Here is a 17,424-nt window from a genome sequence, read left to right on the forward strand (position 1 = left end):
ATTTAGCATCATTTACCTCTCCCTCACTTTTGCCACCTACCCCCAGTTCCCCTCCTTTTTGTTATTGTTCCTTTTTACAGTAAAAAAACAAAAGAAAAGAAGGACTCTGTGTGCATCTACGGGGAGTGAGTTGCCTGCCTGCCTCTACTCACTTGCCACAGTGTGCGTGAGACAGAACATCTACTGAGAATACAACACATCGCGGTAGGACACAGAATATCACAAGGCTGCCATAGAATTTAATGTTGGTGCGGGTCTGTGTATTAAGAAATGCCTCTGTACGTTCTCCCTACTTACCAATTAGACTGTAAGCTCCTCGGGGCAGGGACTCCTCTTCCTTAATGTTACGTTTATGTCTGAAGCACTTATTCCCATGATCTGTTATTTATATTATCTGTTATTTATATGATTACCACGTGTATTACTGCTGTGAAGCGCTATGTACATTAATGGCGCTATATAAATAAAGACATACAATACAATGCGCGGCTTGCGTTACCTTTTTCTATTGGTTTTCTGTGCTAGTTTTCTCTGGCACGCAAGTCTTTTTTTTTTTTTTTTGCACAGAATAGTAGCTCAGAGCGCTCCAAATTCAACCAGAAGAAATACTCTTAATAAGCATGTCAGGTCTCAGACACAAAAAAATGGTCATTTTGTTACGCGAATGCGTCAGCGCAGACCGTTTTGTTGAAATGTAGAGATATTGGAAGCCTGCAGTACCACAGCTTTGAGACGTCAGATGACTATATTCCATGGCACTGCAGCCTAAACATGATTATTTGTGGGGACAAAACACAGAACCCCAGTAAGCTCTTTTTGGGAACCCCTGAGCCCCCACAAAATATATATATGTATATGTGTCAAAATGGAGTGCTATTGAGCGTGGCATATGTATACAACAGACGACAGAGAAGCCCAATGCTACATCCAACATGCCAAAAATACACAGTAAAATACTTATATATTCTCTTGAAATAGGGTCATTTAGTTTAACCCTTTGGCCAAAGCGTTGTAAGCTTGCGAGCCACGACAAGGCAGACACCTGTTCGCAAGTCCTAACACTACCAGATAAAATACTAATATACCTCTATTAGGATTAAAATTCTCATTTACCCACCCACCCACTATTTGCACAAACGCCATAATTTATCTATCCCACTTCAAAATAAATATTTTAGTAAAAAGTACAGTATTTTTTCTTTTTTTTTTGAAATTTCCTTTTTTTAAAGCTGCATGTTCACCTTCCTCGTAATGACAACCCCCCCCCCCCCCCTTCCACGTCTCCAAGGACTCAAATGAGTGTGTTTGAGGGGATTTGGAATAAAAACACCAATCACATTTCAAGGGAGTCATTGTGACGCCAATGCCTGAGCAATTAGAGTCTCCGTCTGCTTGATGGGCCCCTGCACTGATTACGTAAGCCCCGGTGCCTCCGCTGCTCTCCATCAAGCGTAGAATAGTGTATAAATAAGGACACTTGTGTATTAAAACCACAATAGCGGGAGCACAGAACACGGGGAATCCAGGCAGAGGAGTTGTTGCAAAAACTCATCAATGCTTCAGTCCAACATGGACAAAAGCAATGTAACCTTTAAAACCTGGCTGTCTTCTCACAAACAGGCAACTCTGCAACTGGAGGTTCATGAAACAATGTTTTACTTTATTCAAACGCTCCCGCTTCCAGACCTCTCTGCTCCTGCTCTAATCTGCCTCGGTATCCCACAAGAGTTCTTCGGGGGGCTCCAGCAGTCCGGACTGTGACAGGCCTCTATCCTGAAGCCAGGGTCACGAATGGTGTGTGAATGACTCCAGGTAGCTTAACTCGTGTCTCACCTCTTCCAAAGCACAGACAAGTCCTTTTCTCTTTCTTGGTTTTATTGAGGGAAAACACAGGGAGATAGGTGCTTGTAGATGGAGTGTGGGGAGAGAGGGCTTCTCTGTCTGCTGTGCAGTGTATCAATGATGAGACAGTGTAAAACAAAAAGGCCTTGCTGGGGTGATAGCAGGCAGTTACTCACTCAGAGTCCAGGGTCAAAAGGAAATGAGGAGTAAGGGTCACACTAGATAGGAAGTGGGACTATACTAACTGTCAGCAAGGACAGGGGGGTAGGAATAGCCCACTCTCAGCTAGGAGAATATGAGCTGCAGGCAACCAACACAGGCTGTGTAAACGACATGTTGCAATAATGTTGCATTTTACATACAGCGTTGCTGCTGGGACAGGGGAAACTGACAGGCAACTAAAGAAGGGAGAAATGAATCCCATAACTAAAGGGGAAGACAGAGGAATATGGAATCTAGTTCCAGGACACTCCCCGTCTGGTATCTGGAGATACCACTATTTTAGGTATGTGTGGAACATATGTGCAATACAACATAACATGCAAAACTCATGTCCACATAACGATGGGATACCGTCCGGTACCACCAGCTTAATTCCTTGTCATCTCGGTAAGGTAGGTGAATGCACAGCTCTAGGTTAGCTTGATGCACCACAATGTCTCTCAGATTCCATAGAACTGGTAGCCAGTTCTTCTTTGTGATAGTCCGATTTTGGCATTAGGAGGATAGTCTCTGTGATAGGTCTCAAAAAAGTCTTAATGACCCCGTTCTGGGTCACCCGAACTTCCACTTTGCGGACCCTTTCATCTTCGCTTGGGAAGGTTTTGATTATAAGTCCCATGGGCCACTCGTTTCTTGTTACCTGTTTGTCTTTCAACAAAACCACGTCTCCTACTTGGATGTCCGGTTTAACCGTTTGCCATTTATGGCGTTCTTGGAGTGTCACTAGATACTCGCGTCTCCAGCGATCCCAAAATGTGTTAGCCAAGTGCTGCACCTGTCTCCACTGTCGCTTGTACATATCTTTAGAGTGGAAGCCTTCGACTGGGGTGGGGATGTTCCCTACTTTCTGGGTTAGCAGCATTGCTGGCGTCAAAATACTTGGCGATTCTGGATCCGTTGACACTGGAATCAAAGGCCTAGCATTGATTATCGCTGATATTTCGGCCATGAATGTGGTTAACACTTCGTGAGTGAGTCGAGTCAGGTTGCTTTTTAGCATCATAGAGTCCAAGATACGCCGGACTACCCCGATCATGCGTTCCCATGCTCCGCCCATGTGAGAGGAGTGAGGAGGGTTGAATGTCCACGTGCACTCTTGGTCGCGCAAGTATCTTTTGATACTATTGTCTCTATTATCTTTAGTGTCTATTTGTAATTCCTTACATGCTCCAACGAAATTGGTACCACAATCGGAGCGTATTTGTTTAACTGGTCCTCTGACTGCAAAGAACCTTCTGAGGGCATTTATGAAGCTTGAAGCATCCATAGATTCTATAACCTCGATGTGTATAGCTCGTGTACTCATGCAGGTGAAGAGTACCGCCCATCGTTTGCTGTTTGCCAGTCCGCCCCTAGTTCTACGCGAGATGACCATCCAGGGCCCAAATACATCAAGTCCTACATGGGTAAAGGGGGGTTCTGTATTAAGTCTGTCGACAGGTAGATCCGCCATCCTTTGGTCTTGGCTTTTGCCTCTCAGCATTCGGCACCTAACACATTTGTGGAGATTACTGGCCACGCACCTTTTCATGCCAACGACCCAAATGCCCGCCGCCCTAATGGCGCCTTCGGTGAAGTGTCGTCCCTGATGCATGACTTGTTCGTGGTAGTGGCGCACCAACAAAGTGGCGATGTGATGCCGGCCAGGGATGATAAGAGGGTGGCTTTCCTCCCTGCTCAGTTGGGACTTATTGAGGCGGCCTCCTACTCTCATGAGGCCGTCGTTGTCGATGAAGGGATTCAACTTCCAAAGTGGACTGTTTTTGTTAACACTCTTCTTTCCGCGAATGCAATTGATCTCTTCCGCATATGTTTCCCTTTGAACATGACTGAGAACAGTTTCCTTAGCCTTTGTAATTTCCTCTACGGTGCGCAGCTCTTTGCAGATGTGCCAGCCGTGGCAACCGGTAGTTTTACCGTCTGGTGTCTGGCGGAAGGAGGAGGCTATATGCCCGAGATGGGCTACTGTTCGCAGAAGGGCCGTCCACTTTGAGAAGCGTTGGAATCGATGTGATCCGAATGCGTTTTTGTGCGATACATTGGTGAGTACCACGGATACTTGTGGGGGCCTTATCTCCGTATCCTTTTCGGGATCCACTAGTTCAAAATCGTCAACTGGGTTTGGTAGCGTTTCCGCAGGCTGCGCAAGAAACATTGGTCCTGTGAGCCACGACGTATTCTGCAGTTGAGATGCGGGTACTGATCTGGTGGCGTGATCTGCGGGATTTTGCTCTGTGGGCACGTGGTGCCATTGTTCTGGTTGGGTTGACTTCCTGATTCTTTCTACGCGGTTAGCTACGTATACGTAGAATCTCCTTTTCTTATTGTAGATGTATCCCAGTACCACCTTGCTATCTGTGTAGAGTTTGACGGCATCTGGTTTGCTGTCCATCTCATTCTCGATAAGCTCCGCCAGTTCTACTGCTAGCACTGCACCACACAGCTCGAGTCTGGGTATAGTATGGTCAGGTTGTGGCGCCAGCTTAGCTTTGCCAAGGATGAACCTGATGTGGCAACTTCCATCCACGTCCGTGGTTTTTAGGTAGGCCACCGCTGCTATAGCTTTGGTGGAGGCATCTGAGAACACGCAAAGCTCTTTGCTGTGTGCGGCGGTGAGAGATATAGGTGAATAGGGGCGTGGGATTTGAAGTTGCTCGAGGGCCTTCAAGGAGTGTTTCCACGTTTCCCACTCTTTCCGTTTTTCTGGAGGTAGTGGGGTGTCCCATTCCTGTTTTTCGAAGGACATTTCTCTGAGGAGGGACTTCCCTTGTATAGTGACAGGAGCCACGAATCCTAGCGGGTCGTAGAGACTGTTAACGGTGGACAGGACTCCGCGACGTGTGAAGGGTTTTTCTTCGATGGCTACCTGGAACGTAAAGGTGTCTGTTTTAAGATTCCAGCTTATCCCCAGGCTCCGCTGTATGGGAGGCGTGTCGGTCCCCAGATCCAAATTCTTGAGATCTGGTGCTTGATCATCTGCGTGAAACGCCTTCATCACTGTGGCACTGTTGGAAGCTATTTTGTGCAACCTTAGGTTGGCCTTCGCTAACATCTTTTGTGTCCTCTTGAGTAGATCTACGGCTTCTTCTTCGGTGGGAACTGATTTTAATCCGTCGTCCACATAGAAGTCTCTTTCGACGAAGCTCCTGGCGTCTTTCCCGAACTCTGCTTCTCCGTCTTGGGCCGTTCTTCTGAGGCCGTAGGCTGCCACTGCAGGTGATGGGCTGTTCCCGAAGACATGCACTTTCATGCGGTACTCCGTGATTTCTTTTTCTACGTCGTCATCTTGGTACCACAGGAATCTTAGGTAGTTACGGTTGTCTTCTCGCACAAGGAAGCAGTGGAACATCTGTTGAATGTCTGCGGTTACGGCGATAGGTTCCTTGCGGAAGCGGATCAGCACTCCCAGAAGACTGTTCGTCAGATCCGGCCCGGTGAGGAGAACATCGTTTAGGGAGACTCCCTGATGCTGAGCGCTGGAGTCGAATACCACTCGGATTTGGCCAGGTTTCTGGGGGTGGTAGACGCCAAACGACGGGAGGTACCAACATTCTTCGCCTTCTTTCATTGGGGGCGCCGACTCTGCATGGCCACTGTGGAAGATTTTTTGCATGAAGGCCACAAAGTGTTCCTTGGTCTCCGGTTTCCTTTGTAGGTTACGGCGGAGCGAAGCGAGCCTAGACATAGCATGGTCTCTGTTGTTTGGGAGGCGTCTTCTTGGCGAGCGGAAAGGTAGTGGGGCCACCCAACTGCCCAATTCGTCCTTGAAGAGCTCCTTATCCATTAACCTCAAGAATTCTTTGTCTTCCATTGATGGCGCCTGTTTGTCGTCGTCCTTTGTTGTCTGGAACACTGTACTCCCTAGGTCATTGGGGTATTTTCTTGCCACAGGCGCGTCTCCGTAGTTCCTTTTGGTCTCGAGCTTCTCGTGGACCTGAAAGTGGTTCGGACAAGGTTTGAAGTGGGATATACGACCGTTCTCCAACAAGTTCGTCTGTAGGGCGCCTACGTTGTCGGGTCCTCGTATCCTGTCTATGCATACTTCTCCAACTACCACCCATCCTAGATCGAGCCTTTGGGCGCTTGGGCCATTGTGGTCCCCATTTCGCTGTTCGCGGATCTTGTGTGCTCTCATGATGTCTCTGCCAAGTAGCAGCAGGATCTGGGCATCTTCGTCTAGTGGTGGGATATGATCGGCAATGGTTTTTAGATGGGGATGGTGTCGCGCCACGTCTGGCGTGGGGATCTCAGTCCTATCTTCCGCCATGTGATTGCACTCGATGAGTGTGGGAAGGGGCATGCTCACTTTGCCGTCTATTGAGCATATGGTGTAGCCATTCACTCTTCTCCCTGTAGTCTCCATTCGCCCTGCGCACGTTCTGAGAGTGTAAGGAGAAGTACTGTCTTGTATGCCGAACATATCGAAGAATTCTGACCTGACCAGCGATCGGTTGCTCTGGTCGTCGATGATTGCATACATCCGTTTGGCTCTTTGGGGTTGTCCCTCTGGGTGCACTGCTACCAGACATATTTTAGAGCAAGATCTACCGTCGTCTCCTTCTCCGCATACTTCTGTGCATTTGGATGCTACTGACGTCGGGGGGGGTGTGTCTCCCACTTCTTCCTCCCCGCCCTGCTTTGTCGGAGGGTTAGGGGCTTTGCTTGCTTTGGGCTTCATAGCTTCCGGGTGTAGAGCGGCTATGTGCCTGTCGCTATCGCACTCTGTGCATTTCATAGCTTCTTTGCAGTCCTTGAATAAATGAGTTGTGGAAGCACAACATTTGAAACAGGCTCCCCATTCCCTGAGTAGGTTCTTTCGCTCCTCTATGGGTTTCATCCTGAATCCGAAGCACTTGTTAAGTGGATGCGGCTTTTTGTGGATAGGGCATTCTTTGTTAAGGTCCCTTGGTTTTTTGTCCCTGTCGGCCGTCTGGCTGGGACTCGCGTGGGTCGTAGGGGGCACGTCCGTCCTGTGGACCGAGATGGGTGTTCTGGAGTCCTTGTGCCTTGCTGTTGACCTTTCGTTCCTCGGGTGGCTAACGCTGGATGTGGTTTGCGCCCCTAAGACGAAGCTGGGGTCGTTTCTTGTCTTTGCCGCTTCGCAGATGAAGCTCACGAAGAATGAGAATGGGGGGAAGACAACCTGCTTCTCCCTTTTGTATTTGGAACCTTGTGAAAGCCACCTTTCTTGGAGGTTGAAGGGTAGCTTCTCCAGGATGGGTCTCACTCCACGAGCTGAATCTAGGGCGTTGAGACCTATTAAGGAATGGTCTTTCCTTGCGAACTCCAGTTCTTGCAGCAGGTCTCCAAGATCTCGTAACTTCGAGTAGTCTTTACTCGTGATCTTGGGGAAGCTCTCGATTCTTTTGAAGAGTGAATCCTCGACTGCTTCAGGGCTGCCATAGGTCTCTTCTAGCCTTTCCCACACTAGGTCCAGACCTACTTGGGGTTGATGTGCGTTTGCCGTCCGAAGTCTCTGTGCTTGCTCCCTGGATACGTTCCCCAAGAACTTAACTAACAGGTTGAGCTCTTCCCTTGCTGAGAAGTCCAAGCTGTCGATTGCGTCTTTGAACGTGAACTTCCACGTCCGGTAGTTCTCAGGGCGGTCGTCGAAGCTGATGAGTCCTGCGTGCACCAAGTCGCGCCGGATCATGTACTTGGCTATGTCTGTCAGGCCTGAGACATCGGCGCGTTTGCCCCGTTCTGAGGTAGTTGCTGGGACGGTCTGTGCGGTCGCCTCTTCCTTGGCGTGGACGCGTGATGGCTGCTGGCCAGTGTGAGGGGCTGTTTTCTCCCGCGTGGGTGTACCTGGATTGCGAGCCTGTGGTGGTGCATCCGTGTGCGCGCTGGCGTGCGGATCACTATTGTGGCTGTGGCTATCCCAGGCAGCACGTGCCATTGATGGAGCAGCATCTTCTCCTCGTGGTCCTGGCGAGTCTTCGGTATCTGTGGAGTCGCCCCATCCGTGTTGAGATGGTGCGCTTGTGTTCACACTGAAGAGGCTCCTTACATAGTCTTCAGTGCGTCGAGCTGGATCCTCTGAGGCAATCCGTCTGTACGGTTGCTCCCCGCCGTCCTGTTGCGCGGCTGCTTCTAGGACTTCGGCTTGGGCTATGGCGGCAGCAGCTTCTCTTTCTTGATTTAGGGCCTCTAGGTTGGCGTCCACCTCTGCTTTCTTCCGTGTAGCGGTGGCAGCGGCTGCAGCGGCGTTGGCAGTGGCGGTGGCAGCGGCTGCAGCGGCGTTGGCAGTGGCGGTGGCAGCGGCTGCAGCGGCGGCTGTCTGCTCCTCCTCTTCCAAGCGGGCCCTTTCTAATTTCATGGTCGCCTCTTTCTGAGCGTATGCGGCCCTGGCGCGTGCGGCCTCTGCGGTGGCTCGCGCCTTGGTAGCGCTAGTGCTTGCGCTGGACGCGTTGGATTGTGCTGATCTTGCTGACCTGGATGAGTGTCTGGATGCGCTGGAGCGCTGTGACGCGGTCTCCAGGAGGAGCTCTTTTCTCACGCTTTGCGCATCTGTGATGGCGGCCCGCACGCGGCTGTCACGTGCAAGATCAATGTTGTTTTGTAAGTCTCTTTCTTGCAGGCTTTCACCGGTGTTAGCCCTGGCCAGGTAAGTGGCATATGCCTCTGACAGTCTTTGGTAGCGTGCGTGATCAGTCTTTAATTGAGTTATTGCCTGCTCGAGCTGTTGTACAGAGTTGCCAGCGCCGGCGACATTGCATACCCCAAGTGCGGTTGTTTCCCAGGCCAACTCTAATTTGGCGCGGTGCGCTTCAATGTCAGTCTCATATTTTTCGCGGGCCTTTTGTGTCAGTGTGACTGTCCGTTTAGGCCTTGCGCCTGCCTGCGCCTGTTGTAGTTGCGCGGCGGTCTCTGTGTCTGAGAGATCGCTTTCCTGCGTGATGTCTGGTGAGGCTCTGAGTTCTGCCATGCTGTAGGTGTGTGTAGGCCTTTTGCCAGTGCGTGTGGCGTGCGGTCTTTTACCTTGTCAGCGAAGGGCGTCTGTCTCAGATGGTGCCGAGCGGTGTCCTGCAGCGTGCAGCGTTGGGGTAGCTGTACTTACAGGTGTCCGTGGGCTCCTCACTGTGGGGCTGAGCAGCGGGTTGACTCAGACAGAGCAAAAGGCAGTTAGGTTTGGGTGTACAGTCTGTTTGCAAAGCTGCTGCCTTGTGTGCAGGGACTATTCTGTATAGCATAAAGTCTTTGAGTAGTAGCTGCTGTGTGATTCCCCAACACAGGTCTTTGTTTTACTATCCTGAAGCCAGGGTCACGAATGGTGTGTGAATGACTCCAGGTAGCTTAACTCGTGTCTCACCTCTTCCAAAGCACAGACAAGTCCTTTTCTCTTTCTTGGTTTTATTGAGGGAAAACACAGGGAGATAGGTGCTTGTAGATGGAGTGTGGGGAGAGAGGGCTTCTCTGTCTGCTGTGCAGTGTATCAATGATGAGACAGTGTAAAACAAAAAGGCCTTGCTGGGGTGATAGCAGGCAGTTACTCACTCAGAGTCCAGGGTCAAAAGGAAATGAGGAGTAAGGGTCACACTAGATAGGAAGTGGGACTATACTAACTGTCAGCAAGGACAGGGGGGTAGGAATAGCCCACTCTCAGCTAGGAGAATATGAGCTGCAGGCAACCAACACAGGCTGTGTAAACGACATGTTGCAATAATGTTGCATTTTACATACAGCGTTGCTGCTGGGACAGGGGAAACTGACAGGCAACTAAAGAAGGGAGAAATGAATCCCATAACTAAAGGGGAAGACAGAGGAATATGGAATCTAGTTCCAGGACAGCCTCTCTCTCCGCTCTCTCTCTCTGTGTTCTCCCTCCGCTCTCTCTGTGCTCTCTCTCCGCGCTCTCTCTATGCTCTCACTCTGCTCTCTCTCCGCTCTCTCTCTCTCTCTCTCTCTCTCTGTGTGTGTGTTCTCTCTCTGCTTTCTCTCTGTGTTCTCTCTCTCCGCTCTCTCTCTCTCTGTGTGTTCTCTCTCTGCTCTCTCTCTGTGTTCTCTCTCCACGCTCTCTCTGTGCTCAAACTCTGCTCTCTCTCCACTCTCTCTGTGCTCTCTCTCTCTCCTCTCTCCGCTCTCTCTCCGCTCTCTCTCTGCTCTCTCTCCGCTCTCTCTCCGCGCTCTCTCTGCTCTCTCTCCACTCTCTCTCCGTTCTCTCTCCGCTCTCTCTCCGTTCTCTCTCCACTCTCTCTCCGTTTTCTCTCCGTTTTCTCTCCGCTCTCTCTCCGCTCTCTCTCCGTTTTCTCTCCGCTCTCTCTCCGTTTTCTCTCCGCTCTCTCCCTGTTCTCTCCACTCTTGGCTTTACTGTTTGACTCCTTCCTTTGTAGGCCCAGCTGTGTCTCAGGCAATCCTTTTCTGGGAAGGTTGAACATGTCTGTATGCAGGTTCTGGGCAGCACTGGCAGGGAGCAACGTTCTGCCTTTTAAAGAACAGTCCTTATCCAATTAGGAGCTGGTTGCCACCAGCCTAGCAGGGTTTACAGCTAGGATGTGGCCTCCTGAGCTGATGGATATAACGATCAATCTCTCACAGCATCTCTTTATATTGACTGAGATTATCTGCTGTTGTGGGGGTGTGGGGGTTGTGGGGGGAAGGGTGGGGGTTGTGGGGGGAAGGGTGGGGGTTGTGGGGGAGGGGTGGGCGTGGTCGGGTTAAAAAACACAAGTGGGGGAGAGCAGTTTCCAAGCGGTGTGTTTGATGTTGATACAGGACGATCGATGTCATAACTACAAACTGTATAAGGTGCCACTCTACTATAAGGGGAGAATAGAGCAGCACCCCAGAGGTCCAAACATAGACAAGATTTATTTGGACAGAATCGATGCTTCGTCTGTAACTTGGATCTTGGGCATACACCCGTGGCAATAACTTTATGCAAATCAAGGGAGTGCACCTTTTTTTTTAAATCACTATAAACTGTACCAGTTGTACTTGGTTGTCAGTTTATATTGTGCTAATCTATGTAATTTTTTTGCATGTTTTTTAGACGGTAGTTTTTGCTGAGTGTTTACCGGCTAATCCTGTCCCTTGTATCAGCTGTTCGTGTGGCACCATTGTTGTGTGTGGCTCGCATTTGTCTTTTTAGTTTTCCTGGGAGGCACAAATTCAAGGGAACCATTTAAGGAGCAACCCACCCTAAATATCCTCCATTTTTGGATTGGAACTTGGGGGGTCCTCTAGAACAGGATCGCTCTATATTCAGCTCCGGGGACCAAGATACTTTCTGGTGAAGGTACCAGTACTATTTCCTGTTTTTTTAATGGGGATTTAAATAGCTATCCAATAAGAAGCCACAACCAATGATGTTGCAGTTTCCTGTTGGCCCAAGACTTGGCAGACATTTTGTTTTCCCTGGAGGTTAAAACCTCACTGGTAAGTATCTCTGGAATCGTGGGGGTCCTTAGAGCTCCAAATAGTAGCATATGTCTCGGGGAGGGGGGTCGGGGGCAAGGGGTAAGGAGGGAGCCACATTGAGCTCTGGGAACCCCCAATTCTCATCTAGTATAAAAAAAATGAGTGGGAGGAACTGCTCCTTTAAATACAGCAACAATAGGACTTCACAATGGTAAAAGGAGAGGAAACCTCTTTTCGTAGAGAGGATTGCTGCTTTAAAGTCTCAGTGAACAATGGGCAGAGTTGGCGAGTATATTTTAGACTAAGAGTGGCCAACTACAGTCCTCAAGGGCCACCAACAGGTGACGTTCAAGTGGCTCCATCAGTGGCTCTGTGGCTGAAGCATATTGTGATAGAGTCACTGTCTCTATCTGCTGGAGTATTGGAGCTAGTATAGGTTCCAGTGTTGCAGGAGGGTGGATTCTTCCTGGAGAGGCTAGCTACAGGTTTAGCTAATTGGCAGAGAACTCCTGAAGGAACAAAGGTTTTAAAAAGCAGGCAGGCAGCCCCACACTGAGAGAGATTGCTTTCCCCAGAGAGGGGGGGGGAGGAGGGAAAGAGACTTTTACCCAACCAGCAGGAGACTGGTTGGTCTGGCTACCTGTTCCAGAACCTGCAGAGAGTCAGGGCACGAGGCTGTGGGGACTGCCCAGAAGGGCGTGCCTGGGACCTGCAGGACCCTGTGGCCGTGAACAAGGTGAGCAACGGTGAATCAAGTTTCCCAGAAGGATGTGCCTGGGACAAGGCTTGGACTTTTCCTCCCGTATCCCAGTCAGGAGAGAACTGGGAGCTAGCAGGTAAAATTACCTGCATATGCCGCCTGTTTTGATGTTGTTGTTGGTAAGGGGCTTAGCCCTCCAGCCAGTAGTTGGGGACTAACACCAGTGTTAGTTAGCACCCTAAGAGCAGCTAGGCATTGTGTTTGGTTGCTGTTTTGTTTTATCCCCTGTAAATAAACCCTGTTTATTGTCATATAGAGTTTCCTGCCTTGACTATGGGACAAAAGACCCAGCAGCGGGAATGTGGAATCACACTATATATATATAACTTCACGTGTTGGTGGCCCTTGAGGACTGGAGTTGGCCACCTCTGCTTTAGAATAGAGGGATTACATTAGTACTGTAGCAGATTAAGGCACATATGTAGTTTATGTATCAGGGCAAGTTTGGCTCAGCACAGGGTCATTTTGATCCTGCCCTATGTGTCAAAGCAAAATTGGCGCATAGTAAACAGTAAAACTCCCTTTCTAGTGCACTTTCTCCATCTGCACCAGCTGCGTCAAAAAAGTATATTTTTTACTTTGTTTTGGCGCACAGAAGTAGACTGCGCTTGGTGTACAAATGTAAATGGTATGTATTATAAAATAATATTTCTGTGTGTCACAAAATCAAAAGTGTATTAAAATTCTCCACCAAGTCCAACACTTAAAAGACGGTGTACACCTGTAATCAGCCAGGTGGTGTTAGTTAATTGCCTACCAGCAGTTAACCACCACACTGCTGGATTAGAGGCACATTTGTGAACAGGGATAAGTCCCCTGTTACAGACGGTTAATGGTGTTAGCGCGGAATGAATTTGCTACGGTACTGTATGTGTCACCAAAAATGTTTTATTTCATGTAGCAGGATGTCTCATAGGTTAACGAAATGTATTATTTTCACAGTACTGCTATTTAACATAACATTACACTAATCATTTATATTTACTAACACTAGTTATAAATAAAAAAATCCACACAATTCTGGTTTCATTGAAATTGTATTAATCGGGTATTCACCGTGACGAAACGTGTCCAAAATAATTTGGCACAACAAATCATGTTGCGTCCCATGTATGAAGACCCATAACGACCCCCGTACATGTGATGCACATTTTATGTTTTGTATTGCTTTTCAGCGCTAGAATTTGGACGCAACATAATAATAATAATAATAATAATAATAGTATGTATATAAATCCCGTATGTAATGAAATCAGCAATGCTATTCCTACTTTCCTTCAATATGACCTATTTGTATTGTGTTTTCTTACAGAGAGACGTTCCCAGTCACAGGGTTTCCCGAGAGGTAAGGATTTGGGAGGCGACACACGGACAAGTCCATGCTCTCTGGGTCTCTAGACTTTGTGGCCCAGAAGCTCCGTTGGCCTACTGAACGTAACGTTAACCGTTATTACCGTAGTGCTACGTTATTCCTAATGCCTGTGCACTAAACAAAAGAACGTTACGATAACCTCGAGTTAACCCGAAGTAGCATGTTGATACATTCCTTTCTGATGTCACACTTACATATATGCAAATCAGATGAACGAATCATGAACCCAATCAATGTTAGTGCAGGGAAATAACGTTACAATTAACAGGTCACAAAAGGCAAAAAGCCCCAATGCTAGCTCCAGTATGCCAAATTGTATAGTTAAATACTTACCTGTTTTTCTTTTTATAAGTGAGTTTGCGTGTGGTTTGCAGCTTAAAATGCGTTGGCCACAGAATGGAATTAAATGGCCCTCATGCGTGTAAAGAAAAAACGATAAGTATTTCGTTGTATAACTTGTTCTATTGGATGCAGCACTGGGCATTTTTGTCTTTTGTTATATACAGTACTTGAGGTTTTCATCCCAGTAGTGCTCCTTTTTGACACAGATATATATGGTGTGGGGGTTTGGATTCTGAGCTTACAGGGGGCTGTGTATGTTTGATAAATAGGCCACACCAAAACCTGCCATTATACCCAGCCAGGCCATGATTATCCTAACGCTATTTCATAGCATTCACTATAAAGACATGTAACACCCACAAAAGAACCGTGCTCAACTAGACTGATCTATGGACAATAAGTGACCATATACCTGGCGTGCTCAGTCCGTGGGTACTAGGGTATAAAAGTCCAATGTCAATCGTCCCTCTAACCGGGGGAAACCTTGAAAAGATTGGGCGGGGGGGAAAGAAACAGACAAGCACAGCTTGTATAAGTATAATGTATTGAAACACCGGCGGGTGATGTGTGGCGCGGGCAAAAGAACTGGCGCTCCAAAGGATTCCACGCGGCTGTTCCTCCGGCGTTGGCACCTTGCACCAGATCCCGGAAGTGAAGCAGTCTCACATATCTTTGCCTCTGTCACTTTGGCGGCAACTTCAAAAATGGTTTTACCGCTCTCCAACCATACCTTTCTCCCGAATTGGCGTCCGCCGTCTGAGAGGGTGGCTAAGTTCACTTAGGCTCCGTGCTCCACAATGTGTTGTCTAGACCACAACCCTACGCGTTTCGCGCACACCTCTTCCAACCCGGCCAACAGAAGAGTGCCACTCCAAAGTAATCCACTGTCCATTTCAGTGTCTCTTATTTACCTTGTCCCTCAGGGTGCTGGAATTCGTGCAGAAGAAAAGACAGAGGGCTCCAGGAACTTTTCTTTTAATTTTATTAATATATATATATATCTTTTTCTTTGGGGTGCTCAGGTAACATTTCCCCAAAGAGGCACATTCATGTTAGTATTGTAAAGTTACACTCCATTACTTGAGTGATGGCTGTTCCCAACTTACTGGAATCCCCAGGCAGGATGCCCTCTTACCAGAGCTACTCTGGGGTGATACTCCCAAGACTCTTGCTTGAGGAACCTCCTCTGGAGTACCTGTCCATCCCCTCTTGTGAGTGGAACATGCTCAAGGCTATATAGAGGGGCTCTATCTTTAGGAGTGGAACTTCCCGAGCTTGAAAAACGACAAAGGGTCTCTCTGAATTTAACACCCATAGTTACTGGCTAACAAGACCAATATTATTTACAATGAGATCCTTCTTCTTGTTCACCTCCTGGGATCAGACATAGAATAGTCCATCCCTAATATATACCCCATAGTGACATCACTATGGCTACTAGGGGAGGGGTATAGATTCTGCAAAGTATCTATTTAGTGACATCATTTCATTAGGCACCTTCTAGAAGGGGGGGTGTGGCTAGGTATCTGCCCAGCTACTCAATACCAGGTGATGGATGGCTGTTACACTGTAGCTATACTGCAGTTAACCTATCTAGCTACCATTAACCCCTTAAGTAAAGTAGTATTCGCAAAGCAGTGCTACACGTGTTAAAGTAAAAGTAAAAAGTGTAGTCGGATATATTGCTTTGGTCTGGCACTTAGCACTTTCTATTAAAATAGTTACGTGTCAGCACAAAATATATATTATCATTAATATAATATGACTAAACACACTTGTTAGATGTATGGAACGCGGTGAAACGTTCCATTTTTCCTAATGTGCATTGTATTACTTCACGCGTCTCTGCGCTATTAACGTACCCGCTAATGCAATTATCTCTACGTTACTGCTTTTGGTGAAGGTCGTTGTTTTCGCATATAATCAGCTCTGTGGATACCCGTTACCTATTTACGTAACATCATATGTTATTGGCCCTGATTTTTAAAGGCGCTTTGTGCATCTGGCCCTGTATCGTGTAACCAAGAAGGAGACAGCTAAGAGATTAACCCCTTCATGGCCAGAGAGGCTAGCAATTTGCAATGCGTTGCTGGCCCAGGCGGTAGCAAAGGGGTTAAAAAAAGAAAAGAAGGGAAAAACAAAGTTAAAACATAAAAAAAGCACTTTGTTTTTGAAAATGTGCAGCAATATCTGTACTAGTCTCAAAGGGATTGAAAGAAACACAGGAAAGAAGTCGCTTGGTAAATAAAATATATTTAGAAACAACAGTTTGAACCATGATATTAGTTTATGATGTATGGCAAGCTGTAATGCACTTCCTGCTCTTATATTTCAGAAAGTGTCCACCTAAGGCAGTGGTAGCAAACATGATAAACCTCAAAGCCCTTAAGCCCTCAAAAAAGCAGCATATAACCTACATGCGGCAGATTTCGAAATCCGCTGCCACTAGGCACTTACATATGCCGGCCTCCTCCTTTCTGCTGCCCCCTCCTCCTTCCGATTCGCAGCGTTAAATGACGCCGCGGATGTCACTAAAGTGATGTCCCACGGCGTCTCATTGCCATGGTAATGTGACATTATATGACGCCACGATGTCATGTTGCCAACGTAACGCAGTGTGACGTCACGTTGGTGACGTCCGTGGCGTTTTTTGACACTGCGAATCGGAAAGAGGAAGAGGGCGGCAGCAAGGAGACAGCAAAGAGGCGCCCGGCATATGTAAGTGACTTCCTATCAGGCCTGAGAGCACGACAAATGTGTATGGGGGCGGACATTTTTGCCGACCCAATATTTTGCTGCCCTTGGCCAGGTCCTAATGGGCAATCTGCCACAGTGTGTGTATAATGTACATAATGTGTATTATGTATGTATATCATCATCTTCAGCTTGTTCGGTCCACTGCTGGATGAAGATCTCCCCAATTAGCTTCTAGGTACTGCGGTTACAGCCTCTCTTCTCCATGTTGCTCCAACACATTTTTTTATGTCATTCTCCCATTTTACTTTTGGTCATCGTCTTGGTCTTTTAATCTCTCTTGAAATCCAGTCGAGTACCACCTTAGTCCAACAATAGCCATTTCTTCTTGTGATCTGTCCGACCCACTGCCATTTTAATTTCTTCACCCTTGTTCGGTCTCAAACCCTTTAATTATTTTTCATGTTTTTCCGGATAATATCCAGCATGCATCACTCCATATTTCTTTAAATTGTCTGAAGCTACTGAATTATATTCACATTTAGGGTTCAAGTTTCACTTCCATACATGAGCACAGACAGAATACACTAGTCAAAAAAATTCCTCTTGAGGCTCAGTGGAAGGTTCCCTTGAAATATGGTCTTGTTTCTTCCAAATAAGCTCCATCTCATCTTCATTCTCCTATTGATTTCATTCAGAAGGTTCCCATCCATTGTTATTTGCCGGCCAAGGTAGGCATAGTCTTGGACTTCTTCTAGTTCTATTCCATGTATTTAGCTCTTTGCAGAGTTTACACATTTGTTGAACAGCACTTTGGTCTTGCTGAGATTCA

General features: G+C 47.6%; 1 protein-coding gene across 1 annotated transcript in view; it reads left to right on the forward strand.

Annotated features, from left to right (window-relative positions):
• The window catches only part of LOC142494352 (uncharacterized), a 117,082-nt gene that overhangs the window by 19,139 nt on the left and 80,519 nt on the right, over positions 1 to 17,424 (forward strand). Inside the window, exon 3 of the mRNA XM_075598910.1 lies at positions 13,497 to 13,529. Coding sequence (XP_075455025.1) covers positions 13,497 to 13,529 — 33 coding nt within the window. The remainder of the gene's footprint in view (positions 1 to 13,496; positions 13,530 to 17,424) is intronic.

Source organism: Ascaphus truei, chromosome 5, assembly GCF_040206685.1.
Source record: "Ascaphus truei isolate aAscTru1 chromosome 5, aAscTru1.hap1, whole genome shotgun sequence".
Classification (NCBI taxonomy): Eukaryota; Metazoa; Chordata; class Amphibia; order Anura; family Ascaphidae; genus Ascaphus; species Ascaphus truei.